Source organism: Microtus oregoni, unplaced genomic scaffold (genome assembly GCF_018167655.1).
Source record: "Microtus oregoni isolate MIOR12 unplaced genomic scaffold, Mior012 000057F_ref0000458, whole genome shotgun sequence".
Lineage (NCBI taxonomy): Eukaryota > Metazoa > Chordata > Mammalia > Rodentia > Cricetidae > Microtus > Microtus oregoni.
In genome coordinates, this window is record NW_024543833.1 from 10,200,067 (window position 1) to 10,227,359 (window position 27,293).

Consider the following 27,293-nt stretch of genomic DNA (forward strand, 5'->3'; position numbering starts at 1 on the left):
TCAACCCAACTTGTGCTTTGTTTTACACGAGATAGGGTTCCAATTCCCAGGAACTGAACATCTACCTCTTGAAGAGGCCAATTTGGATGCCAACATTCTGGGGTAATGATACTTACATCCGCACCTGTGTCTAATAAGCCTTCAATAAAAGTGCCATTTATACAGACTCTTAGCTTTGGTCTTTGAACATTAATAGAAGTCTGCCAAAATATACGTTTACTCTGTCCTACTGGGTTTTTTGACTCATCCTCCACACGTATTTCATCATTTAGACCAGTATTACTTTTTACAGCAGAAATTGGAGCTTTTAATTTTCTTGTTGAGACACGTTCTCCACTGTGACTGGGAATGACTGGGCCACTGTTGGCTTGGGGGCCTGCGAGAGGCCCCTCAAGGAGTTTCCCGATGGTATCGGGTTGCCTTGTTTGTCTGTTGTTGACCTGCATTCATTGGACCAATGTCGGCCTTTACCGCATCTCCTACATATACCTGAAGGCCTAGGTCTCCTATTTTTGTCATTCCCAGAGGAGATAATATTCCTAGAAATTCTGTGCCTGCAATCCCTTTTCAGATGTCCTAATTTACCACAATTAAAACACCTGGCAGTTTGATGTCTCCTCATTGCTGTGGAAATCGCTTCTCCTACCCAAGGTTCATCGTTATAACTAAACGTCTCAACATTCATCGTATGCTGAATCCATTCATCCATAGGTGCTGATCTAGACTTTAAAGGCCCAATTATCTTTTTGCATTCTATGTTTGCATTCTCAAAAGCTAGAGATTCAAGAAGTATTTGTCTAGCTTCTGGGTCTGTTACCCCTATGTCCAGAGCCTTAATTAATCTTTGCAAAAAGTCAATAAAGGGTTCTCTCGGTCCCTGCCTAATTCTAGTATATGATTCAACCCTTTTTTACTGGATCTTGTATCCTATTCCAAGCATTTAAAGCTGCTTGGTGACATAGACACAGTACTTCATCATCATAAAGAGCTTGGACCTGTGGATCAGCATATTCTCCTGCACCAAGAATTTGATCTTGGGAAACCTCGACACCTTTTGCTCTTCCTTGCTGTTCCATATGTTTGGATTCTTCTCTGAAATAAATTCCAAACATCAAGGAAGGTCCATTATCTAAAACTGCAGACACTAACTGATGGAAATCATGGGGGATAGCTCTAACATTAGAAGCCCAAGTCCTTATCATTTCCTTTACGTATGCAGAGTGCAAGCCAAAATTAACAATAGCTTGCTTAATTTCTTTTAGATCATTCATTGCTATTGGTGTCCATCTAACTTCTCTGACTCCCTTTGAGCCTTTAGAAGTTGACACTTTGTCAGAATTAAGTATAGGGTATGCCGCTAAAACCTTGGGTAAGCCAGTTCTAATAGCTGGTGTTGGCATTGTATCCTGTCCTTGTGCCTTATTACTCTGTTCACCAGCTCCAATCATTTCTTCAATCATTTCAAGTCTTTTTATTATTGTCTCTTTTGAATCCTGAATCTCCTGACCTGCATGAGTTTCTAGTAAAGATTGTATGGTTCTTAGGAGTGCCATGATCTTCCTAAATGATAGAATATTCAAAAGAATACTGAAGCCTAGTAACCAGTAAATTAAGTTATCCCCATAGTCATATAAACCTTGCATGATATAACCCATTGTATTGGCAACCAGAACAGTAAAATTCGCGTTGGAAACGAAAACTGCCATATTACCTATTATCCAGCAGGTGGCGCTGTTGCCAAGTCGCGACGAAAACAGAGTCCTGTTTCAGAGTCCGCCTAGTATTTGTTAAAAACTGGAAAATGTAAGTTGCTCAACAAAGTAAATGTAATTAAATCAATTCCAGAGACGGAACCAGAAACCCAGAATCCAGGGGTAGAGAAGAGCAACCTGGAAGCTGCTTATGCCTCCACGTGACAGAGTCACCCTGAGGGGTTGCAGCTTTCAGCAACCGCGTGCTCTGGTTCGTGCCACTTAAGAGCTGTCCTTGCAAGGGAGATTTAAAAACGACTCAGAAAAGAGCAAACCACACGGCAGAGACTACACGGGCCTGTGGAGTTTAAATCCATGTGGGGAGGCCAAGGCCGCCGGCGGCGGCTGAGGAAGGAAGGGCTCCCGCCAAGCCGAACTCGCGGCCGGCAGCCGAGCGGGGAAAGGAGAGGTTCTAAAACCAAACGTTGGGTGCCAACTGAAGGCGTAAGTCATAAACAATGCCACACCAGTTTGGAATTATGATTAATAGGGTGGTATTTATTTAAAGGGGAAAAAACTTACAGATCACCGTCAGCCCTCTGCGCAACCAGGAAGGGAGTCTAGTCGCCGGCGGAGCAGAAAGTGAAGAGAGAGAGGAGAGGGAAGTGGCCGCTTTTTTAAGGGAGAGAGACCACGCCCCAATGGGCTGGTATCTCAGCAGCGATAGGCTGGAGGAGTGGGAGGACCTCCCGTAACAGTGGCGCACACTTTTAATCCCAGCACTCAGGAGGAAGAGACAGCATTGGCCAGTCATCACTTAGTGATTTAAATGCAACACTAAATGCAGTTGGTGAGAGAGGTTAATGAGATGATAGTGACGTCATTCCCAGCTGGGTACCCCAGATGCCCATACTTACAGACACACAGAGGCAAACATGTCCAGCCGCAGCGCCCCAGCAGCACATCTGGCCTCGCTTTCACAGGATGAGGAGGAAGAGTTTCTCGCAAAGAGGGAGAGGGAAGGTGCCAAAAATGAAGTATTTCTAAACTTTAGAATATCTACCAAGAGAGAAGAGGCCATGTTACTGCTTTAGACCTTCCCAAGTATAGTCACCAAAAGTCTCCCAACCAGAAAAAGCCCAGAGCCACACAATTACAGTGCAGAATTCTACAAGATATTCAAAGAAGAACTAATACCAATACTCCTTAAATTGTTCCACACAATAGAAACAGAAAGAACATTGCCAAACTCTTTTTATGAATCTACAATTACCTTGATAACCAAACTACACAAAGACTTTACTAATAAAGAGAATTACAGACCAATTTCACTCATGAATATTGATGAAAAAATACTCAATAAAATACTGGCAAACCGAATCCAAGAACACATCAAAAAAATTATCCACCATGATCAAGTCAGCTTCATCCCAGAGATGCAGGGATGGTTCAACATACAAAAATCTGTCAATATAATCCATCATATAAACAAACTGGGAAAAAACCCCACATGATCATCTCATTAGATGCTGAAAAAGCCTTCAACAAAATACAACATGCCTTCATGATAAAGATCTTGGAGAAAGCAGGGATACAAGGCACAAACCTAAACATAATAAAGGCAATATATAGCAAGCCGATAGCCAACATCACACTAAATAAAGAGAAATTCACAGCGATCCCACTGAAATCAGGAACAAAACAAGGTTGTCCACTCTCCCCATATCTATTCAATATAGTTCTCAAGGTGCTAGCTAGAGCAATAAGACAACAAAAGGAGATCAAGGGGATAAACATTGAAAAAGAAGTCAAACTCTCATTATTTGCTGATGATATGACAGTTTACATAAGCGACCCCAAAATTCTAACAAGGAACTTCTACAACTCATAAACACCTTCAGTAAAGGAGCAGGACACAAGATTAACTCAAAAAATCAGTAGCCCTCCTTTACACAGATAATAAACAGACTGAGAAAGAAATCAGAGGAACATCAGCTTTCACAATAGCCACAAATAACATAAAATTTATTGGAGTAACTTTAACCAAACAAGTGGAAGACCTGTATGACAAGAAATTTAAATCTTTGAAGAAAGAAATTGAAGAAGATACCAGAAAATGGAAAGATCTCCCATGCTCTTGGGTAGGCAGAATTAACATAGTAAAAATGGCAGTCTTACCAAAAGCAATCTACAGATTCAATGTGATGCCCATTAAAATCTCAACAAAATTCTTCACAGACCTCCAAAAAACGATACTCAACTTCATATGGAAAAGCAAAAAACCCGGGATAGCCAAAACAATCCTGTACAATAAAGGAACTTCTGGAGGCATCACAATCCCTTACTTGAAACTCTACTACAGAGTACAGTACTAAAAACAGCCTGATATTGGTATAAAAACAGACAGGAACCAAATTGAAGACCTGGATATTAATCCACACACCTATAAACACCTGATTTTTGACAAAGAAGCAAAAAATATAAAATGGAAAAAAGAAAGCATATTCAACAAATGGTGTTGGTATAACTGGATATCAACATGTAGAAGAATGAAAATAGATCCATATCTATCACCATGTACAAAACTCAAGTCCAAATGTATCAAAGACCTTAACATATAACCAACCATTCTGAACCTCAGAGAAGAAAAAGTGGGAAGTACACTTGAACACATTGGTACAGGAGACCACTTCCTAAATATAACCCCAGTAGCACAGACACTGAGAGAAACAATTAATAAATGAGACCTGCTGAAATTGAAAAGCTTCTGTAAAGCCAAGGACATGGTCAACAAGACAAAATGGCAGCCTACAGAATGGGAAAAGATCTTCACCAACCCCACATCGGACAGAGGGCTTATCTCTAAAATATACAAAGAACTCAAGAAATTGGTCATCCAATAATCTAATTTTAAAAAATGAGGTACAGACTTAAACAGAGAACCCTCAACAAATGAGTCTAAAATGGCCGCAAGACACTTAAGGAAATGCTCAACATCCTTACCCATCAGAGAAATACAAATCAAAACAACTCTGAGATTCCATCTTACACCTGTAAGAATGGCCAAGATCAAAAACACTGATGACAATTTATGCTGGGGGGGGATGTGGGGTAAAGGGAACACTTCTGCATTGCTGGGGGGAGTGCAAGCTGGTACAACTCCTTGGATGTCAGTGTGGCAATGTCTCAGAAAATTAGGAAACAACCTTCCTCAAGACCAAGCAATACCACTTTGGGTTATATATCCAAAGGATGCTCAATCATGTGCACAAGGACATGTGCTCAACTATGTTCATAGCAGCATTGTTTGTCATAGCCAGAACCTAAATGTCCCTAGACCAAAGAACGGATAAGGAACTTGTGGTACATTTATACATCGGAGTACTACACAGCAGAAAAAAATAACGACAGCTTGAAATTTGCAGGCAAATGGATGGATCTAGAAAACATCATATTGAGTGAGGTAATCCAGACCCAGAAAGACAATTACTATATGTACTCACTCAAAAATGGTTTTTAAACATAAATCAAAGAAAACCAGTTTACAATTCACAATCCCAGAGAACCTAGACAACAAAGAGGACCCTAAGAGAGACATACATGGATCTAATCTACATGGGAAGTAGAAAAAGCCAAGATGTCCCAAGTAAATTGGAAGCATTGGAACCTTGGGAGAGGGTAGAAGGGGAGGGGAGACATAGGGAGGGTAGTGGAGAAAAATATATAGTTCAATAAAAAATGAAGAAAAAGAAACACAAAGCTGGCATTTTAACATGCATCGGCTTTCCAAGGCTGGCAGTATTTTTAAATTGTATCTATACTGAACATGTACAGACTTTTCATTGTTATCCTTTAAATGATAAAGTGTGACTATGCACATAGCCTTCATATTGTATGGCTATAGGATAACTGTGTGCATAGCCTTTATATTAGCATGGCTGTAGAATAACTGCACATAGCCTTCATATTGTATGGATATAGGATAACTATGCCCATAGCCTTTACACTGGGTGTTCTAGACAAGCTAGAGATGATGAATAGTGTGCAGGAGGATTGCATAAGTTCTATGCAAACACTATGGAATTTTATATAAAGCCTTGAGCATCTGTGGATTTTAGGCTCCTGGGGGTTCTTGGAACCAATCTACCATGAATGCCAAAGACCAAATTTATCTGCTTTATGAATAGTGGAAGGGGAAATAAGAAACAAAGATGTCAAAAGGGAGTAGAAACTCAAGGATTAAAGTGAATGCTATTCTTCCAGAGGACCAGAGTTCAGTTCCCAGCAATCACAGGAGACAGCTCACAACTTCCTATAAGTCGAGCTTCAGGGAATCTGATATCCTCATTTGGCCTCCACAGGCAGCTGTGTGTGCACTCGCTGATCCATTTCTGCCTGCATCAAATGCCTAGTTTGGTGGTGTACTGGCTGGTTTTGTGTGTCATCTTCACACAAGCTAGAGTCATCAGAGAGGAGGAAGCCTTAGGGGAGGAAATGCCTCCAAGCGATCCAGCTGTAAGTTATCTTCTCAACTAGTGATCTCTGGGGGAGGGCCCAGGCCCTTTTGGGTTGGTGGCCCTGGGTTCTACAAGAAATGAGCAGGCTCAGCAAGCCAGGGGAAGCAAGCCAGTAAGCAACACTCCTCCATGGCCTCTGCATCATCAGGGACCCTGCCCTGCTTGAGTTCCTGTCCTGATTTCGTTCAGTGATGAACAGCAATGTAGACGTGTAAACTGACTAAACCCTTCCTCCCCAGCTTGCCTTTTTGGTCCTGGTGTTTCATCTCAGCAATGTTAACCCTAACCAAGACATGTGGCTTTCAGCATCTTTGCATATTTTAGGTATTTTAAAAGGTGTGTGTGTGTGTGTGCGCGCGCACGCACCTGCGCGCATCTGATTTCAATGTCTACTGTCCAGAACTGTGAGAAAATACATTTTTTCTTATCTTAAGTCATCTGAAGTATGATAGTCTATTGATTGGAGCCTTGAGAAATGAACAGAATAAGAGATTTGCATTGATATGTAATCCAAGTTTGATCTAGAATCTGTATATTCTGATATCCTGGGATGACATAATTTTATTCTCAGGAAGCCACATACATTCATTACTCTTTTCATTACTGTGACCAAACACCTAACAAGAAGTAATGTGTTGGGGACTGTGGATCCCCGGACCCTGAATTTCCTGTGAACAACTTGTTTTCCTGTGCTTGCAGCTGCTCAGAGCAAACAATTTGTTTTCCTGTGTTTGCAGCTGCTCTGAGCACAAGACCCTGATGGCAGGGGAGTGGTTTCTGATGGCTGTAGGATCCTGAGAGCTAGGGTGTGGCCATTGGTCAGGGAAGGCACTATATAAGCTGCCCTGGAACACAATAAAGTTGGCATTATTGGGGAATTCAAGGATGACCCATGACTCTATCCATTCAATCTCCAGCCTCTTGCCTGGTTTGCGAAATGTCCAGTCCCATAGTGCAGGCTACAGGCATAATACCGTAGTTCATGTAGTAGTACGAACTGTACAGTAACAGAAGGCAGGAAGGATTGATTTTGGTTCATGGCTTAATACAGTCCCTCATGGCGGAGAAGTCCTAGTGCATCAGTGGCTCACAGCTGTGACAGAAGGAACAGGAAGCTGCTTGCTCATATCTCTGTGGACCCAGAAAAAGATAATGCAGCCACCCATCCTACTTCCTCCCTTTCAGCCTACACCCCAAGCCACACTTTGGACTAGAGCCACACATTCAAGATGAACCCTCCTGGAACCTCTAGGCACACCCTCACAGGCACTGTGCGTCTCCTAGGTGATTCTAAGTGCAGTCAAGCTGACGGTGAAGGTTAACTATGACATCAGGCAACGTCTGTTTGTTGAAATGCTCTAACATCCCATGGAAACCATGGAAACCACTGTTCAGTAGGTCCTGCATACTCTGCCTGCAGGCCATCCCTCCTATCTATCCAAGGTCTCTCTCTCTCTCTCTCTCTCTCTCTCTCTCTCTCTCTCTCTCTCTCTCTGTGTGTGTGTGTGTGCCTGTCTGTCTCTGTCTCTCTCTGTCTCTCCCTCACTCTCTCTGTCTCTTTCTCTAAATAATGCTTTTATCCTCCTGCCTTGGTCTGGCTGCTGTGGCTGCTGCTGGTCTCCTGCTCCAAGGAGCAGCTCCTGTGCCAACAGCAGCCACCTGGCATTCCTGAACTGCTTGGCCCACATCTGGAGGGGAGATCCTAGCAACTCCATCAAAAGGCTTTAAGAAACAGCTGACAGGGCTGGAGAGATGGCTCAGAGGTTAAGAGCATTGCCTGCTCTTCCAAAGGTCCTGAGTTCAATTCCCAGCAACCACATAGTGGCTCACAACCATCTGTAATGGGGTCTGGTGCCCTCTTCTGGCCTGCAGGCATACACACAGAATATTGTATGCATAATAAATACATAAATATTAAAAAAAAAAAAAGAAAGAGCTGACACATCCTTTCCAGATGGGGAACTGTTCTCCTGGGCAAAGATACCCTGATCTCCTGCCCTGCTTCTGTGCCAAAGCAGGAGAGAGGCTCTGAGGGCTAACCCTAACTTCCCCACCACCGCCCCACACCCCATGCCCCACATCAGCTCTGCTCACCCTAGCCTAGACTGACTGGTTTTTCTGGTTTTTCAGAAAGCATCTTCCTCATGTCTCTCCAAGAATGAGTGTCTCAAAATATCTTTTTATCATCAGCAATGATTGTCAATGTTTCATTTCCTTTGGTCAGCTCTGACTAGCCAGCTTAGCGTTAGCAAGAAAAATCAGAGTAACTGATGAGTCTCCTAAAGCAAGACAACTCGTTAAACTTGGGGCCTTGATTACACCTCTGAAATGTTAATTTCATAGTAGCTACACACCTGCCTTTGTTTTATGATGTTTATCACTTACCTATTAAGAACCAAAAATTTGACTTTGATTTATAACATGTTTTATTTCATGTGTAGTACTGGGGCTAGAACCCAGGGTTTCATAGATGCTGAGCAAGGACTGGGCCTCTGAGATAGGTCACCAGCTCTGATAGATTAGATAGATAGATAGATAGATAGATAGATAGATAGATAGATATAGAGATATAAAAATGCCTTGCTGTATAACTCAGGTTATCCTCAAACTTGCTCTGTAGCCTTGTTCAGACCCATGAACCTCCTCCCTTCTAGAGTGCTAGGGCTGCAGATGCATAACATGTTGGTTGGTTGGTTGGTTGGTTGGTTGGTTGGTTGGTTGGTTTGCTTGGAAACAGCCCATGTAACACTAGGCTAGACAGATAATGTACCCAAAGCTGTGAGTGTCGTTATAAACTTAGAGAACAAGTTGAAGTTACTAAGAATAGCTGCACCATCCACACTTTGAAAGAGAGCTCTGTCATGAGCCGTTAGTTCTTTCTTAGATGGCCAAAACTAATATGAAGCACTAGTGATAAAAACAAATTTTAGGCTTTAAAGCTCTCACTTAGAAATTTTTAAATACTTACAAGAGATCAAACCCGTTCCCATGTGCTAAAATATATTTCTCTGCATAGCCAAAGGTCAGACGTGGTTGTGAGGCAGTAAGGCACTGGGAGCCCCTGAACTTCAGGGCCTGTCAGGCCCCGGGCTGCAGAGACAGGAGGTTGAAGCTGGGGGGAAGGGGGGTGGTTGAGAGCTTACATGATTTGCTCGGGATCACACAGCTGGGAAGTGACAACCAGGACCAAATGCTGGGCTCTCGGTGCTAATCCACTGCAACCTATTGACCTCACACAATCCAAGTTCCAACTGGCCTTCCTGACCCGGCAGTGGGCAGACACATGGGCAGAGCAGAGAATTCACAGTATGGAAACTGGACACCGCCCACTCCTGTCTCCAGGCCTACTGAGGCAGCTGTGGGGAGACTATTTGACTTTCCTGCTATCACGTCAAGACCCAGCAATTATCTGCTGCCTACTGTCTTCCCCTTCCTTTCCCGTCTTCTCCTCTGTCACGCCACCACCTCTGTTCCCAGCTTTTCTCCCCTCCATTATTCTTAGCTGACTGACCAAGATGAAGACTCTGCGTGTGGTTCTGAAGGCCCTGAAATCACCACTTTTGTTGACTCTAAGCAGTTAGAATGTTCAAACTTCATACTGTGACAGTAGTTTGACTGTATTTTATTTGGTTTTTGTTGGTGGTGGTGATGGTGGTGGTGGTGGTGATGGTGGTGATGGTGGTGGTTTTTTTGTACTTACCCAGCTGAGACAGAATGGTCACATCCTCTTCACCACAAGAATCAGGGACACACACACCCACACTGTAGTCTGCGCCGTCCTGGGAAACACAATGACACAATACCCTTTAATGTTACTGCTTACAGTATACACACTTGTGTGTGTGTGTGTGTGTGTGTGTGTTCAAGTGTGTATATTGTGTATATGGAGGTCAGATATCAGCATTGATTGTCTTTCCATGATCACACTCAACTTATTTTTTGAGGTAGGGTTGAACCTGAAGCTCAATATCGGTTAGATTGACTAGATATGACGTCACAGGATCTGCCTGTCTCTGACAAGCATATGTCACTCATTCCAAAGAGGCTGGGCACATTAAACCAACAATTTAATGTGTGTACTTAAAACCCCAGCCTCTCGGAGGGATCCTAGAGCAGCGTTTCTCAACTGTAGGGTCGTGACCCCGTTCCCAGGGGTCGCACAGCAGATATTTACATTACAATTCGTAACAGTAGCAAAATGGCAGCTATGAAGAGGCAATGGAGATAATTGTATGGTTGGTTGGGAGAGGTCAGCACAACAGGAGGATCTGTATTAAAGGGTCGCAGCATTAGGAAGACTGAGAACCACAGGCCTAGAGGATCGACATTTCGAAGTAGGGCTAGGTTCCAAGTTCCAGGTCACCCTTTTCTACGTAGTGAGATCTTGTCTCAAGGAAGCAGAAGGTTGTTGCTTCTTGTGTGACTTCTTAGTTTCTTTCTGTGTTTTCAGTTAGGAAAAGCAGGTGGTGGAGTCGTATTCTGATCTGTGTCTTATGCACTTGCCCTCCAAGAGCAAACACACAGGGCTCCTCCACTCACCTGCAGTACGTGAAGCTTGCAGTACTGGCCTCGGAAACTCCCCTCGGGGCTCCGGGTGGAAAGACACTCGCTGTAGGATCCCAGCCTGTCCACATTGCCATTGAGAACGTTGCTTCCAAGCTTCCCCACCGAGTCATACACTGAGTCCCAAAGCAGAAGTTTATATAATTAATCTCCCTGTGCCACTAAGAAATGAACTATGAGGTCTTGAGTTTGAATCCCCAGAGCCCATGAGAAAAGCTCAGCACCGGACTTACTTGTACCTATAACTACATGTGTGGGTGTAAGCAGAAGCCAGACCAGGGTTTCAGAGCCCCTGCTGCTTGAGTTACAGGCAGTTGTGAGAAATTCTGCTTCTCTGAAAGACCAGTATTTTTAACCACTGAACCATCTCTCCAGCCCCTCTTTATTGCCCTTAATGTTCTTAATGTCAGCTCTGTCTGGACACACTGGGACAGCTTTCTTTTCCCTATTGTGTTCAGTGTTGTGTGAGCCTCCTCCCCTTTCGCTCTGGAAAAAGCATGGCTCTTACTTGTCCAAATATTCTTTCCTTTTCTTTGTTATATTTCTGTTTCTGGTCCCTGTTATCAGCCCAGTGTAGCCATTTGAATTCCTGTCTCTTTGTTTTTCTTTCATTTTTTTTAAAACTTTCCAGAAGAAAGATCTATTCATCTTTCTCTGTTCTGTTTTGAGAGGGCTATCAAATTGAGCTAGCTCACCAAATTTTCTTCACCGCTATCCATCTTAATATTTACTCTATGTATTATGTATCCACGGCAGTATTTTTACTGTCTTTAACATCTACCTTTAACACACAGTTTTGTATTGCCAATATTCTTTCATCACTTTGGGCATGTTTGTCTGCTTATTTTAATTCCTTGGCAGCCCATTGGTCCCAGTTCATGGAACACACAGACTGGCTTAGTTCACTGGCATTCTTCTCTGTGTTTACTCCCTAGGGGTTTCCGTTCTGTGGTCCGTGGACAGCTCTTCCCTTTGTGGAGTACAATGAGGGATACGTGTGGCCAGGCCCCAGGTGGACCCTTCCCTCAGGATTTTAAGGACCGTGAAGACAAACTGATCAGAAGATCATAACTGAGTCCAGAGGTGGTAGCACCTGCCTTTAATCCCAGCACTGGGAAGGCAAAGGCAGGCGGATCTCTGTGAGTTCGAGGCCAGACTCATCTACAGAGGGAGTTTCAGGACATCAAGGACTACACAGAGAAACTCTGTCTCTGAAAACAAACGAACAAAAAGATTGAAAGAGTCCTCAAAGGGCTGAAACACCAAGTACATGTCCGTGGAGTCAGATAGGCGGTGAGCACTGGGTTCCCCAGCATCCAGCTTCAATTCCCTGCACACGCACAGCAGCTTGCCTGCAACCCTAGCTCCAGGGCCTTCGAAGTCCTCTTCTGGCCTCCTCTTGCCCTGCGTGCATATGGTTCAGATACGTGCAGGCAAAACACCCATACGCATAAAATATTTTTTTAAATTTTAAATTAAAAAAAAAATTCTGACAAGTGATCCTACCTCTAAAATATTAAGAGACCTTTGTGCCCCTCCTTTCAGCTACCAGACTGTTGAGACCAGGGACTCCAAGAAGCTAGCCTTTCCCCAGGGTTCTCATGCTAGGAGGAGGAAGGGGCTGGGGCTGGAGCTGGGCGGCAGCCAGAGGGAGCTGGTGTTCTGGAAAGAGATTTCACACAGCTGGTAACTCAAGACACCTTGCTGGAGAGGCTGCAGCAGAGACAATGATGGCGAACAGGAACATTAGACCAAGACCCTGAGCTGGGCACACCTTTCACCTTCTATTTAAACCTAAACTTCGTATCAGGACCCTGAAGATGGGCTGTGGGGCAGAGGGAGAGCCGGCCCCTGGACCACTTTGTTCCTTTTCCCAATGCAGCCACACTTTATACATCTCCTTTCTTTGCTTTTCACTGTGACTTCTCTGTTCCTTGAGATCAAGCTACGCCCCATTCTAAGTTACTCCGCATTGTGGAAAATGGCGTTTTTCCAGGCAGTGCCTTGCCCTGAGAGACTCCATTTTGCAAGCAGCCTTTGACTTCATTTTGAAGATGGAGGATGATTGTACTTCTGGATGGACAAGCGAACACATGCACACACAGAGATACACATGCACATATGCACATACAGGTGCGCGCGCACACACACACACACACACACACACACACACATACACACACACACGCACCACAGAACTTCAGGCACAGCCTGCAGAACCCAGGGGCTTCTCATAATGCTGACATAAGTTTCTTAAATGCAGCTTGCCTACCTGTCTGCCTTCCTTCCTCCCTCACTCCCTCCCTTCTTCCCTCCCTCCCTTCTCTTTAAACAAAACAAGGTTTCAATAAGGCCTTCTTCCAGGCTAGAAGCATTCTTCCCACTACAACACAGTCCCACCCCTTCTCTTCTTCCTTGTACTAGCTCCAGATGATTTTTTAGTTACACTTTATTTATATATTTGTGGGGGGAAAATGGGGCATGAAGTCAAGGGTGATGCTTGGACAAGGATATTTCCCGGGTGGTGCTAGTGTACACCTAATGTGACTTCTCTGGCCACTAGGATTTCTGTGGGACTCCTGAGCAGGGCTTCAAGGGGCCCTGCATGTCCTGAGTTGCCCTCTAGTCTCACCCTCCCGGTCACAGCCAGAACATTCCCTCTGCTCCATTCTAAAGATACATCAGGCTAATTCTTGGCCTTCCAGCTTGTGCTGTCCGTCCTCCCAGTCCGCTGGCAACAACTGAGTCATCCTTCAAATCTGAGCTAGAGGACTATCTCTCCCAGGAAACAATCCAGACTCTTGTTCAGTGCGTCACACCGGAAGGTGCGTCACCGTGTCCCATCTGTCTCCCAGGAGGGTAAGATTGTGCCCTGTGTTAGTCAGTGTGCATCTTAGAGGGAAGAACTTTGTGGGTGTTGGCTGAATAGGATTAAACTTTGACAAGGTTAGTAAAAATGCCCAAATTCAGTTTCAACAAAATATTCTCAGATTCTCCCTGCAACCCAAAATACTAGATGTATTTGTTACAAATAGACTAAGGTGGTTTTCAAAATATGTTTCCCATCACAGGATTCCCCCAAGCTCTGTGTACTCATAAGTGTAGGGTCTGGAAGTGTAAGAGTGGCAAGGAAGGAAACAGCATGGGGGACACTCTTGAGCTGTAAGCCCTTGGGGTGGAGGCTGCAGGGCATGTGTCATGGAGTCCCCAGTTCTTCATTGATGCTTCCGTTCCTGCTTCCTCTCCTGATCGCCTTGGCGGTTTTCCAGTTAAGCTGCTTTGGTTTCCAAATTGCATTGTGTTCCTTTCTTACTATGGGTTCACATGGACAAACTCCCCTTTTCTGGCCACCACCCTAATGAGTTTCCATCAAGAACCTAAATGACACCAGGACATAGGCATGGTGCAGATCAAAATGCTGTGTCACAGGGAGGGAGGAACGGGTCAGGACTAAGGGCACAATACCGCACATCACCGCACTTGTTCTGATTTTTCGTGTCCAAACGATTAAAAGCAACATGTTTCAATCAGCTGTGCTAAACGGCAGCTGTCCCCTTCTGCGGTGGTGATGGCAGGTGAAGATGACAATGCAGCTTCCTGTTTACTCGCTGCTCTGGGATCAAGCCCCAGGCTTGGTACAAGTGACGATGCACTCGACTATGGAGCTATTTTTTTTTTTTAACAAGGTTTCTCTAAACGGCCTAAGGAACTCATCCTCCTGCCTCTGTCCCCTAACTACTTGCGATTACAGACCTATGCCTCTGTCCCCAAAGTGTGGGGATTGCGGTGTGCATTTCCATGCTCACCTAGGTTGCGGATATCTTTTCAGAGGAAGCACACTATCCTGCCGCAGTATGATGCTGTGTTATTATTTCGTGTTGAATTTTTAGTTGTTTGGGGGACCGGAAATGGAACCCAAAGCCTTTCGTGAGCTGAATAAGCATTCTGCCACCAAGCCACACCTTCAGTCCTGCGGGGATGTTTGATAGACACAGAATCTAAAACTTTCTATGGGATCTACTATTTCATCCTCTTTCTCACAGGCGATTTTCCTGGTTTCTGTAGTGTTGGTCCTGAGCAACAAAAGAAAAAGCTTTCCCAGCAGACAGCTGAGTGGGTACTATCCACACACTGGACAGACAAATAGACTGACCGGGCCATACCACCAATGGTAGAATTTTTGCCTAGCAGATGGAAGGCCCTAGCTTCAATCCCCAGCACCACACCTTACACACGCGTGCGCGCACTCACACACACACACGCATGCATGCATGCAAACAACACAACAACAAAACCACCTGCGCTGTGGTAGACTGCAATAGGCTTCCTCCCAAAGGATCCCCACATCCTAGCTCAGGCTGGTGTCGCCCTGTGGAGTGTCTACTATGAACTGCCTCTTCTGACAAGGGTCCACTGTGGGGCTTGGTGTCTAGGAAAGAGTTGAGGCTTACAGAGAAGGTAAAACAGTGACCACGAAGAAACAAACGATGAAGCCAAAGAGACGACACAGTCAAAATGGGAAGCTGGGTATCCTGTTTCAGTGTGGGCTAAGAGACTTGAAGCGGGGACCAGAGATGTGCGGGGCTAAGAAGTTTCTTTAGAGAAAAAAAAAAAGTGCTGTGTTGGGAATGCTGTGGGGATAAGATGCTCAGAAGTCAGGCGTGAAAAACACTGCAGGTTGCTTGGGAACTCCTGGCTACCCCTCTTTCCCCACCACTGTGTCTGGAGAGCTGAAATGGAAGCAAAGTCAGAAGTCCTGGAGGGTACGTGTGATACAGCTCCCACCCAGAGCCTCTGCTGTGGACAGCATTAGACATGGGCAAGCATGGACTTTGAGAAATGGCTGCCAACTGTACCACTGTATCATAGGCCTGGGCCCCTCGCCAGAGGTCTATGGGCTTCTGTTTTTCCACTGCAGGCGATAAACACATGATTTAATTCTGCAGAGTGTGTTTGGGAGGTCAGAGCGGTCTGTCTCAGCATCTGTCTTCTTGTTCTATAGCTGTCTTGACAGTCTCCACACCCAGGGGAGCTTCAAGCTCAGAATTCCATTCTCTGAATCTGGAGACTGGAAGTCTGAAGCAGGGACAGAGGAAGCTCACACCAGAGGCTCTGGGGAGTCTGTCCCAGGCATCTGCTAGCTGCTGGTGGCTGGCACCTCTGCCATTCCGGTGTCCAGATTCCCCCTTTTAAGGACAACCTGCTCGGTCCTCACCGTTGGACTGTTACGTTATTTGACTGTTTACAACCAAGAAGCCATCTCCAAATAAGGTCACAAAAACTAAAGGTCAAGGAGTGAGCAAGGGCATTTCTCTGTGTGCCTGCGTGTTCATGTATGTGCAGGTACACGTGTGTGGGAACGCATTGGATGTGGTAAAAGGCCAGAGGACAAGCTTGGCTGTCACTCCTCAGGCACTGTCCACCATGCCTGAGACAAGGGCTCTCACTAACCTGGAATGAAACAGACTGGACTAGCTGGGCAAGAAGCCCCCAAAAAGAATCTCTCTCTTGGCCTCCCCAGCAGTGGGGTTATAAGCAGGACACATAGGTCCTTCAAGGAAAGTGTTTTACCAACCAAGCTATCTCCCTGGACCATAGACATATTTTTGTGAAGACACAATTCAGCCTGCATCTTTCGAGAAGGCATATTATAATTTATGCTGATACGAAGGACATGTGGCACATGATGAGCTTGCAAGGGCTGTCATGACAAATGCCACATAACACCTTTGCCAGCAGGAGTGGCAGCGCCGCAGGGATTGCCACTATACCAACACAGGCCAAGCTGATAGCTTCGCAATCACAGATAAGAGCAGGCTGGGCGTGTAGCCCAGTGGTGAGCCCTTGCCTAGCGTGTGTGAGGCTGCTAAAAAGAAAAAGAGTATGCCCTTCACTCCATCCTTCCCACTCAGAGTCTCTTTAAGTCACCTCCTCTTATTTCCTACAATAGCCACCCCTCGCCACATAGATTTCAAGGGCCTTCTTGCCAGACCATCCCCTTGGGCCCTGGCATGTTATCCAGCTCCACACAACCCATGCCTATTACTGTCTGTGTGTTTTGGACTCTATTTCCTCCTTCACCAACTAGAGAGCAGTAAGTCTCCCCTCCCATAAAGGGGACTTGAAGAGCTCCAAAGGAGCAAGCCCTCTACAAGGTTCTAAAGGGCACCTACTACTTCCTCTTCTCTCTTTTTATTCTTCCTTCCACGCGTCCACCAGGAAAACCGTGACGAGAACCAAGTCAATAGCACATTCTGCCCTCAAAAATCCCAGACAAGGGGGCTGGAGAGATGGTTCAGAGGTTAAGAGCATTGCCTGCTCTTCCAAAGGTCCTGAGTTCAATTCCCAGCAACCACATGGTGGCTCACAACCATCTATAATGGGGTCTGGTGCCTGCAAGCATACACACAGACAGAATATTGTATACATAATAAATAAATAAATAAATAAATATTTAAAAAAAAATCCCAGACAAACGTCAAAGTACCTGTGCCAAGTCACAGCTGCTGCAGACAGACACACTCCTCCATTGCAGGAAACTGACAGTCATCTACCCATTCACATTTGTGTGCGTGGGGATGGGGGTATGTTCACGTGTATGCAGGCGGATGTGTGCACGTAAAGATGGAGACCAAAGGTCAACCTTAGTGTTGTCCCTCAAGAGTCATCCACCTTGATCTGGGGAACAGGTCTCTCACTGGCCTAGGACTCACTGGGTAGACTGGCAACCCAGCACAGGAATTACAAACATGAACCACCACACCCAGCTTTGCTGTGTAGGTGCTGGGGATGGATCGAACTTTGCATCAGAAGTAAAGTACCTTATAACTGAGTTGCCTCCCTAGGCTGAGAAACTCCTGTTTTAATAAGGAGAAAGATGAACATTTTAAACTTCCAGGTGCCTGCAGACAGAACCTGGGTGGCGCATGGGTGGAGACACTTGCAAGGCCCACGGTGCCCACATGGCTCTGACTGTTGGTGACTGTATCCTGCCATCTCAGTACCAGACATCTGGGCCTGCTGTCATACCTTCTGCAGTCCCTTGGCCAGTCGCCTGGCTCGGCTGCAACATCCCCCATCCCTATCACCGCGATCGATTCCAAAACGGGATTTAAACAAAATAGCTATTGAATTAACTGGGTTTATACTTTGCCACCCTTTCATCAAATCTCGGGCTCTCTGACCCCAGGTAGAACAGAAATTTCTTCAAATGTTATGGCATTATCCTAATGTTCTATTTTATTCTCTATTATGATACCAGTGGTTTTAAACACAGAACAAAGTGGCTGTGTATTCTACATGGAAATGGATATGTCAGACTGTCTGGCTTTAAAAGGAGTTTTTACAGTTTTCTTGTTCATGATTGCCACCAGCAACAACAATGAATCTCATTCCTAGACAAGGTACCCTTGATTTCATCCTCTGTTCTGGCAGAAAGGTATGCATATAATTTTGAGAAACACACAGAAACCAAACTGCAACGATTTGAAGGCCAGACAAAGAACATGAAAAGCGGTGTCACTGCTCACCTTCTATCAGCACAGAACAGATGAGCTGGTTCCACTAAATAACAGAGCAACTCACTATCAGGAGCAGATCGAATGTCTCAGAAAGGAAATAAACCCAGATATGCCGTGCAAAGTAAAATGCTATTGATTCCATTAGCAAAGCACATAATATTTAGGAACAATTCTCTCCGTAAGAGAGCATCTGGAGCCTGGCTCTACAGCCTTCTGCAGTGGCAGCTCCTCAGTCTCTCAGGTTTGTCTTCTCTCTCCTGCTTGGTGCCTTTTAAGTTCTCACGGGTTAGTCTAGCATGCTTCTAGCAAATTCGGCAGACTGTCCTGTGCTTGGCTGCGGAGAGGGACAGGAAAACCTACTTACTTCTCAGAGCGTATTCCTTGGGCTTCAGAGAATTCAGATCGGAAAGGAATTCCTCAGTGTCTTGCATGCACTTGAGAGAAATGTTTCTCGCAGGAGAAACAAAAGGTAACATAAAGTGCAGGCAAGCTAGCAAAGCGAGGGCCGTCATTTCTCAATCTGGCAGGACTGATCTTCTTTCTTAGACAAAGAGCCTAATATTTATGAAGCCCTTGTCTGTAATGTGCTGGGGGGTGAATGCGATGCCCCTTGCTCCTTAACAAGCCAAGAGACAAACCGCATCTCCTCAGCCACCTGCAAAGCGGACAGATAAACCATGGAAACCGGTTTATATACAATTTGTTATTGTCAGGGAGACTGTGTCGTGGAAGTGGCACCCGCTGGCCACCTGGCTTCCTTTAGTTATGCAGATTAACATGCCCAGCTCGCAGGAATAAGTCTCGGATAATAAGTCTTCTCTCTGGATGGATGGCCTGGTATATCTCTCTGGGTTTGGAAACAAAACATGTTGATGACGTGAAGTAGCAATATTTGGGTTTTGACCAAGAGGGATGATAAATCCCACCTGTAAAATGATTGGCTGGATGTCAAGCACAGCCGGGCTTTTCTGCGGTCAGTAGGAAGGGTCACACAACTCTTAATGGATTTACTGGACCCTGAAAGCAGTGCCAGCCTGGGGGTGACGTGAGTGCCCACGGGAAGGAGTTCTTGCTCCAGGCAGATGCGCACACAACCACACGCGAAGGTTTAGAACACACAGCGGGGAAGGAAATGATGTCAGTTGCTGATTGCGACAGAAGAAAACAAAATGTGTTGATCACACGGTAAATATCCTCATTCCAGAAGGCTGTCTTTAAATAGCAGCTGCTGCGTCTCCACTTGAAGAACGACTCATCCGCACACCTTGTTACACTGCCTGAGGACATCTGCGGGTAGCCAAGACTCGGTTCCACATCCAGCTACGTGTTTAGAGCATGTACCAGCATTCCAGGCTGTATGTCTGGCCTCAGAAGGATACACATACATGTATACACATACATGCACACATGGTCTCCACTGTCCTTCTTTTGATTCCTTTGGACTCTTGGGTCACCCTATCTAAAGAATCCTTCTCACCAGCCTCCTCTGAAGCTGTATTCATCTATTCCTACTTATTCTTTAAAAAAAAAAAAAAAAGTGGGAGGAGTGCTGGAGAGATGGCTCAGCAGATGGGAGCACTGACTGCTTTTCCTGAGAACCCAGGTTTAATTCCCAGTACCTACATGATGGTTCACAGTTGTCTGTAACTCTAGTTCCAGGGAACGAAAACCCTCTCACAGGCATACATGCAGGCAAAACACCAATGTACATAAAATTAAAAAAAAAATAAAAGTATAGTGTTTATGTCTGGACATCATGGTTCATGTTTTTAATACCAACACTGGGGAGGGAGAGGCAGGTGGATCTGTGAGTTCAAGGCCAGCCTGACTACATAGTGAAATCCTGTCTGAAAAAAATTAAAGTTGGGTGTGTGTGTGTGTGTGTGTGTAAGATGTGTGTACTCACATGTGAACACACGTGGAGGTCAGCAGGCATCTTCAGTGGAGTCTGTTCTCTCCTTTCCACTTATGTGGGCTCCAGGGCTCAGACACAGGTTGCCATGCTTCTGTGGCAAGCATGTCACCCCTCCCAGCCCAGTATGTACTTATTCCATGACACTCTTGGCTCCTCTAGGAAACCCTCGTGGGCTCCCTCCCACGAGAACAGCCACTTCCTGCATGACCCACTGGCTTTGCATGTTCATTAATTCACAGAACAAGGTTTACTTTCCAGTTCCCTCAGATGCTAGCTCAATTTTTTAAATTATTTTTTTTGACAAGGTTCTCAGATGCTAGCTCAATTTTTTAAATTCTTTTTTGGCAGTGTTGCATACCTGTTGGGAAAGCACTCTACTAGTGGGCCTTCCTTTCACTTTTTATATTGAGACACGGGCTTACCAAGTTGCCCTGACTAGTCTTGAACTCACTCTATAGCCTAAGCAGTCCTTGAATTGCTGTCCACCTTCCTCGCTCTCCCAAGTCACAAGCTTGTGGTCCAGGCCCATCAGAAGCTACCTCAGTTTGTCATCTGTAAAAATCATATAACCACTGGCCTCCTATAGGTGTTTGTAATGAAGTTAGAGTTCAGAACACACGGACATTTAAACTCTTCTGTCATAAACATCATATTACAGTCAGTTTTCTGGTTTATTCTTCCTAACCACCTCCCTAGTTTTTACTTTGTCTTATTGTTTGTTTAGTTGGTTGGTTTTGTTTGGCTTTTCGAGACAAGATTTCTCTGTAAAACTGTCTTGGAACTCTCTCTGTAGACTAGGCTGGCCTTGAACTCACAAAGTCCCACCTGCCTCTGTCTCCCATGTGCTGGGATTAAAAGCGTGCATCACCACCACCCAGCTGTCTTCTTTTATTTTAAAGTATACAGAGGGCTAGGGTCATGGTAGACTGGTTGCCTTCTATGCAAAAATGATGTCCTAGATTCAGTGCCAAATACTGTGCCCCACAGCAAAAGGTGAAGAGGGAACTGAAAACAACAACAAACAAAAGATGGAGCTTAGCTAATTTGAATATTTATGAATGGTTAAACAGCATGTCCCTGAACTATGGATTTATTCATAAAATAGTTGCTGGTATACACTCATCAAAAATCAGAATGATGGAAGCTGAGGCTATTGCTGAGTTGGGAGAGTGCTTGCCTAGCTCTAGGCTGAATCCTCAGCATCACATAAATCAGGCATGGTGGTGCAGGCCTGGAATCCCAGCTCGGAGGAGATGACAAAGGTAGGTGGATCAGGAGTTCAAGGCCAGCCTAGTTACAGGAGACAAGTCTCCACAAACAAACAACACCTCACTTTTGGATAATTAAAGGCTAAAGTCCTTCCAATGTTTCTCCCAACTCCTAAAAAGTTAAAATTATGACTAGTAGAGGTTTAAGGGGACTCAGTCATTTCGCAAGGATATTTTAGGTCTCTGATTTATGCAAGACACCATACTGGGCACAAAAATAGGACAGGAAAATAAATATTGCCTTCCTTTCCTGCCAGCAGGCCCTCATCATTTCCTGAAGCAGCAGCCATCAGCTGACCCGTGTTCGGAATGCCAAGGTCATTTCCTTCTAGAGCTGGCTGTGCAAAATGAAGGGCCACGAGACCTCTGGGAGCTGGTTGGGGGAAACGAGGATCTGTCTTTGCTGACAATAGCACATGTCAACGTGATGGAGAAAGTGTGCTGGTCTCTACTGCTCTGGGGTGGGGACATGAGACGAAATGGGACTTGGGATTCGGAATCAAGCAGAGCCGTGGGAAAGCTGAGCAGGCTCTTCCGGAATGTGACAGTTAGCAAATAGACTACTAGCATCAGGTAGGGTGATGCTGTGGAGAAAAATAACACAGCACAAAGAGGGAGGTTAGTGTAGCAGGTGTGTGGGCAGCTGACCGGTATGCTTGCTTCATTCATTCATTCATTCATTCATTCATTCCTCAAAACAGGATCTTGCTAAATGGTTCAGATTACCCCTGTACGCATGATCCTCCTGCCTCTCCTTCCCAAGGGCGGGGATTTCAGGAGAGCATCAGAACCGCTTTCTGGCTGGCTCTCATTTTAGTCAGGGAAATAGGAAGAGCTCTGGTAGCAGAGAAGACCGAACTGAACAGAAAGATACGGAAAACTCCTGGGAGAGCGTTGCCTTGCAGAGGAGGGAGCATGGTGGCAAGCTGGTTGGGTGGGAATGTGAGGGATGGATATGAAGAAGAGGGGTGGTGGGAGGAAGCCCTGGGAGATGAGCCCCTTCCAGTGACAGGATGTGGGGGAAGGAGATGGGGACCAGCTTCATGTCCAGCTATCCCAAGGAATCTCTTCTAAAATAGCCAGCACTGGTTGTGTTGCTTGGTGGACGTCTTATTTAGAGGGCAACTGAGTTTACACCGGCATCCCACAGTTTGAACATCCAAGATGGTGCCCAAGATCCCTTTAAGAGTTTATTTTTACTTTAAAAACGTGTGCTTGTGTCTGTGTGTGACTATGCACATTCAAGTACAGGTGCCTGTGGGGACTAGGAGAGGGTGTCAGACCCCCTGGAGCTGGTGTTTATGAGCCACCCGACATAAGGTGCTAGGAGCCAAACTCAAGCCCTCTACAAAAGCAAGCACTCTCAACCACTGAGCCGTCTCTCCAGCCATAAAGGAGACCAGGCTCTTTCCCTCTAACTAAACAAGGGCAGCCACCAGTCGCAGCCACCAGCATGGACACATGTAAAATGCCCCTGCTTCTACAGCAGTGACAAAGCCGGGGAATGAGCGCCTGGTGAGGGATCTCCTGGCCTCTGTCGTAGTCCACGTCTGTTTCTTGCCAAGATCCATACCACAGCAGGCTCCCTAGTGCAGCTCGGCTCTGTGGGCCCTTACCAACCTCACTTCGTTCCCTCCAGTCAGTAGACGTGTGCCTGCCCCGTCCACCACCACTCACGATGTTTTCTGAAATAACCTGTCTGATTAGGTCTCGCATGACATGAAGTCAGAGAACAGCTTGGACTAAGCCTATAATTTCTGGAACTGAGAGGAATGTCTGTCATGGGGGGCTCTAACTACGGTATTTTCCCACCCAGTCTTGCAAACGAGGCAGTTATTCTTGTGTTTAGAGACAGACATGACAGTGCACTGTACAACTTGCTGTAGATGCAGCAAACAGAACAGTGGTTCCTTTTGCCAGTGAACTAGATGAGTAGTATAAACAGTGTCGCATGGTGACTCGGGGTTAGGCTTGAGGGCCGGATTTAAAAGCTGGTAAAGGATGTTTTTCCAGGAATCACTGTTCTGTTTCCTCAAGTAAAAATATCCACTTGGGGCAAGAAAGGGTATAGTTCCAGGACAAACCCGGGGAGCTGGTACTTTGGTCCATCTTCACCTTACCTGGAAAGATGCAATACATGCTGGCAAGAAAACAGGTAGCCTTTGACCACTGCCTCTGCCCTCTTCTGTGCCTTGGTTCTGACAATGGACATGGTCTGCTCCTGCCATGCCTACTGCTGAGGGGCCCTGTTCTATGGCTGTCTGCCCAAAACTGCTTAGTCTTCTCGTGCCTAAGAATCAACCTGCACTTGGCTAGCCTCTAAAGGTTTCACTGCACGGCTTTGTGAAGCCCTTTTCTGAATTCTCTTTTAAACCTTTCAAGGACCGGAGGTGGGGGGGGGGGAAGGCTCAGTGGTTAGGAAGAGCATATTTCGCGTCTTCAGATGACCTGAGTTTGATTTTTGGCACCCATGTCAGGTAGCTAACAACCACATAGGAGTCCAGCTCCAGGGATCTTACATCTTCTGGTTTCCACTGGCACTGCCCTCATGCACAGACTCATGCATATAGATGTAATTAACTTTAAAGTTAAAATAAGATTTTAAAACATTCAAATTAAGCCTTTTCTAGAATGCTGTGTTCTGCTGGGAAATTTATAATTTACTAAAACAAGATCGATGTTGGACACCCCCATCTGCCCTTCCTAAGAAGACAGAGAACATAAGTGAGCAGATGTGGGGGAGGATCTGGCTATAAAAAAATTCATCACCTAATATATTGAGGGGTCTTGGTTTTGTTTGAGATGGTCTCACTCTGTGCAGCATAGGCTGACTTTGAAATCATTGCATAGCCCAGATCACTCTAAAAATGAACAGCTTTCTCCTTGCCTTGACCTTCCAAGGTCGGGGCTTGCAGGTGTGATGTTTCGAGTGCATCCTCAAATAGTCACCAGAACCCATTAGGACTGCGGAGAGGGTTAGAGTGGCGTAAAAAGAGGAGGCTCAGGGAAGGCTGACAGAACCCACGTTTCAACTTAACCTCATGCCCATCCCCGTGGACCAAGGCCCATATATTCAGAATGAGCATTTTGGGGGTGGTGATAGTTCTTTGGGGGCGAGGAGTTCTTATTAACAGCAGACACGCGTGCATGACTCTCCCTTTCCCTCTCACACCTGCTCTTACTGTGCCCCACGGGCTTAATTTTCATTTTCATGTGGCCAACGTCTTGATTTCCTTCTTTAATTTGAACCGAGCATCTCAAGACTTCTACTACTATCTTGATACGCTGTGGTCAAGAAAGACACTTGACGTTTTCAGTCCTTCCATGCTTGCGCAGACTTGTTTTGTAGTGAACATAGTAACTGTCCTGGAGACTGTCTCCTGAGTATTTGAAAGGATGTGTATTCTGCTGGTGCTGGATGGAATGTACAGTGCGTATCATTTTTTAGGTCTGTTTGGTCCAAAGTGTAACAAAAGCCCAATGTTTCCCTAATTGGTTGCTCTGGGAATGGTCCTTGTTGACTATGAGGCATTAAAGTTCCTTCTTATTTTTGTAATAAAGAATCTTTCCCTCCAAATCTATTACCATTTCATTAATCTATGTAGTAGCTCAGTGCTGGGTATGTTTGCATTTATAATTGGTACAATCTGTTGACGAACTGAATTTATCATAGGATGTCTTTGGTCTCTTTAATTTTTTGACTTGGTCTATTTTGCCTTAAGCATCCCCGCCCCTCTCATTTCTCCCGGATGAATACCCATCACTTCCAGTCTTGGTGTGCCTCTAAAGGGGATTCTCCTGTAGGCAGCATACAGGTGAGCTTCCAAAGAACGCCCCTCAGCTTGCTGCTTGATTGGAGGATATAATCAGTTTGCATACAAAGCGGCAGTAATAGTTAAGAATTTGAGGTTATGGTGGGTCATTTGTCTTCTGGCTTGGGAGTTCTATTTCAGTATCTTCCTCTTGCTGTCTTCCTTTGTGGTTTAGTGGTTTTCCATTGTGGTGGCTTTGAATCCCCATTCATGCTTCGTGCATCTGCAGGTTATGTAACCACACCATTATACATATAATTGACTTAGTTAATAGCGTGAGGTAATGGGGGTGGGTGGAGCACTAACGGGTGTGTGGAGCACTAATGGGAGGTGGTATGGAGAGGCGGGTCAAAGGAGCCCCTTAAGGAAGATAAAACTATCCTTGAAGAGGAGCCAAGGTTTTAGCAGAAGACCCGAGGTTCAGAGCTCCCATCTGCAGCCTGCTCCGTATGCATCACGGCAACACACTGTGTTCTCAGACCTGGGTTAAATGCTCTTCGGGTCAAACAGAGCTCTTCAGCACATTTCCTTTATCCCCCCTCGAAGTGGGCACAGCATGAGTCTATTCATCTAGTTTCCATTCACACTAGCTGCCCCAAGTTGTCAAGTAGAAATTTCAGTGTTGGTCAGACACTAAGATGAGGGGGGTGGGGGTGGGTCACACAAGCCCAGAGATGCTGGTGAAATGCTGCCGCCAAAGCCATGGCAGGAGTGTACAGCTGTCCTCACACTGTGGGAGGAGGAAGGGATCTACTGAGAATGTGGCGTGTGGACTAAGCCTTCACCTTTCCTTTTCCCATTTTGTATCATTTTGCTTCTACATTCCTTGGGTATCACTGTGGCTATCACTGGTAAAACCAAGTTGCCCAACTAGAGACAAAACCCTGTCTTAAAATGCATCTCTAAAACTTGTGCTGGTCAATGCATATGGATTCTGGGTCAGCATTCTGTGCTAAATCAAATGTGCTGATTTAACTGATGGTAAAGAATGGTCCATCCTGACTTCTTCAGGTCTCTATTCTCACTCTGCAATGTCTACTAAGCCAACACGGGATCCTCTCATTTTGTCCTTCTTGACTTCTTCCCTGAGTATCACAAACTCCAGCTCCGAATCACTGCTGTACTCTGGGAAATAGTCCCAAGCTGTCCTCCTCAGAGGCACCGACTGGCCAGGTTTCCCTGTAGGGTGCAGCACTGGAGTGATGGATGGGTTTGTAACCAGGGTCGCTTCTCTGTTTCGAACCTCTGAGAGTTTTAAAGAGTCATTCTTGTAACCCTTCAAAACAAAATATTTAGCAGATATCAATTCCACGTTATCAAACGGTTCTGGTTATCTTATAACGTAGCACAGGGCCAGAGAGGGGCTCAGCGCTTCCGAGTTCCTGCTGCTCCTGCAGAGAACCTGCTTTGGTTCCTGGTAACAGGCCAGGTAACTGGCTTGCAGCCACCTGCAACTCCAGCTTGACAGACCTGAACTTTCTGCCCTCTGCAGCACCTGTGTGCAACTCACGTGTGCCACATTCACACAGACACACAAGCATGTAAGTATACATAAAATTTCTAAAAAACCATAGTGCCCCAAACAAAAGTTTCACTATCGTACTTCGCACATAACTTTATTTGTTGCATAAATGAATATTTGTCAGTATGTACATAACCACAAAGAGCAAGTACTAGATTGAGAGCAAAATATTTGGGTTCTAATATGCAAAGCCACTTACCAGCTGCGAGGACTCAGGCGAAGAGCTGAACCTGAACTCAGCTCCCTCAACTGTACTTCCCCGACTGTAGGCTGTATGGACCTGCGTGGCCACCACACAGGCCTATTGCAAGGTTCAAACGCAGAAGCACGAGAAAGTGCCAAGGAACGCAACTGGGAACAACACAGATGCAACAAGGAACGGCAATTAAGCTTCAAGTTGAGGAGTATTTGCACACCCTTGGATTGTACCGATGGAGTCAACAGAAAGTGGCAGAGGGGCTAGCTGGCCACTGGCGAGAACGAGC

General features: G+C 45.5%; 1 protein-coding gene across 1 annotated transcript in view; it reads right to left on the reverse strand.

Moving 5' to 3' along the window:
• LOC121438844 (O-acyltransferase like protein-like) overlaps nucleotides 1-18,803 on the reverse strand; it is a 45,446-nt gene extending 26,643 nt beyond the window's left edge. The window contains exons 1-4 of the mRNA XM_041639323.1: nucleotides 18,656-18,803; nucleotides 10,748-10,887; nucleotides 9,909-9,987; nucleotides 2,609-2,750 (exon numbers count right to left, since the gene is read on the reverse strand). Coding sequence (XP_041495257.1) covers nucleotides 2,609-2,750; nucleotides 9,909-9,987; nucleotides 10,748-10,887; nucleotides 18,656-18,803 — 509 coding nt within the window. The remainder of the gene's footprint in view (nucleotides 1-2,608; nucleotides 2,751-9,908; nucleotides 9,988-10,747; nucleotides 10,888-18,655) is intronic.
• Between the last annotated feature and the right edge of the window lie 8,490 nt (nucleotides 18,804-27,293).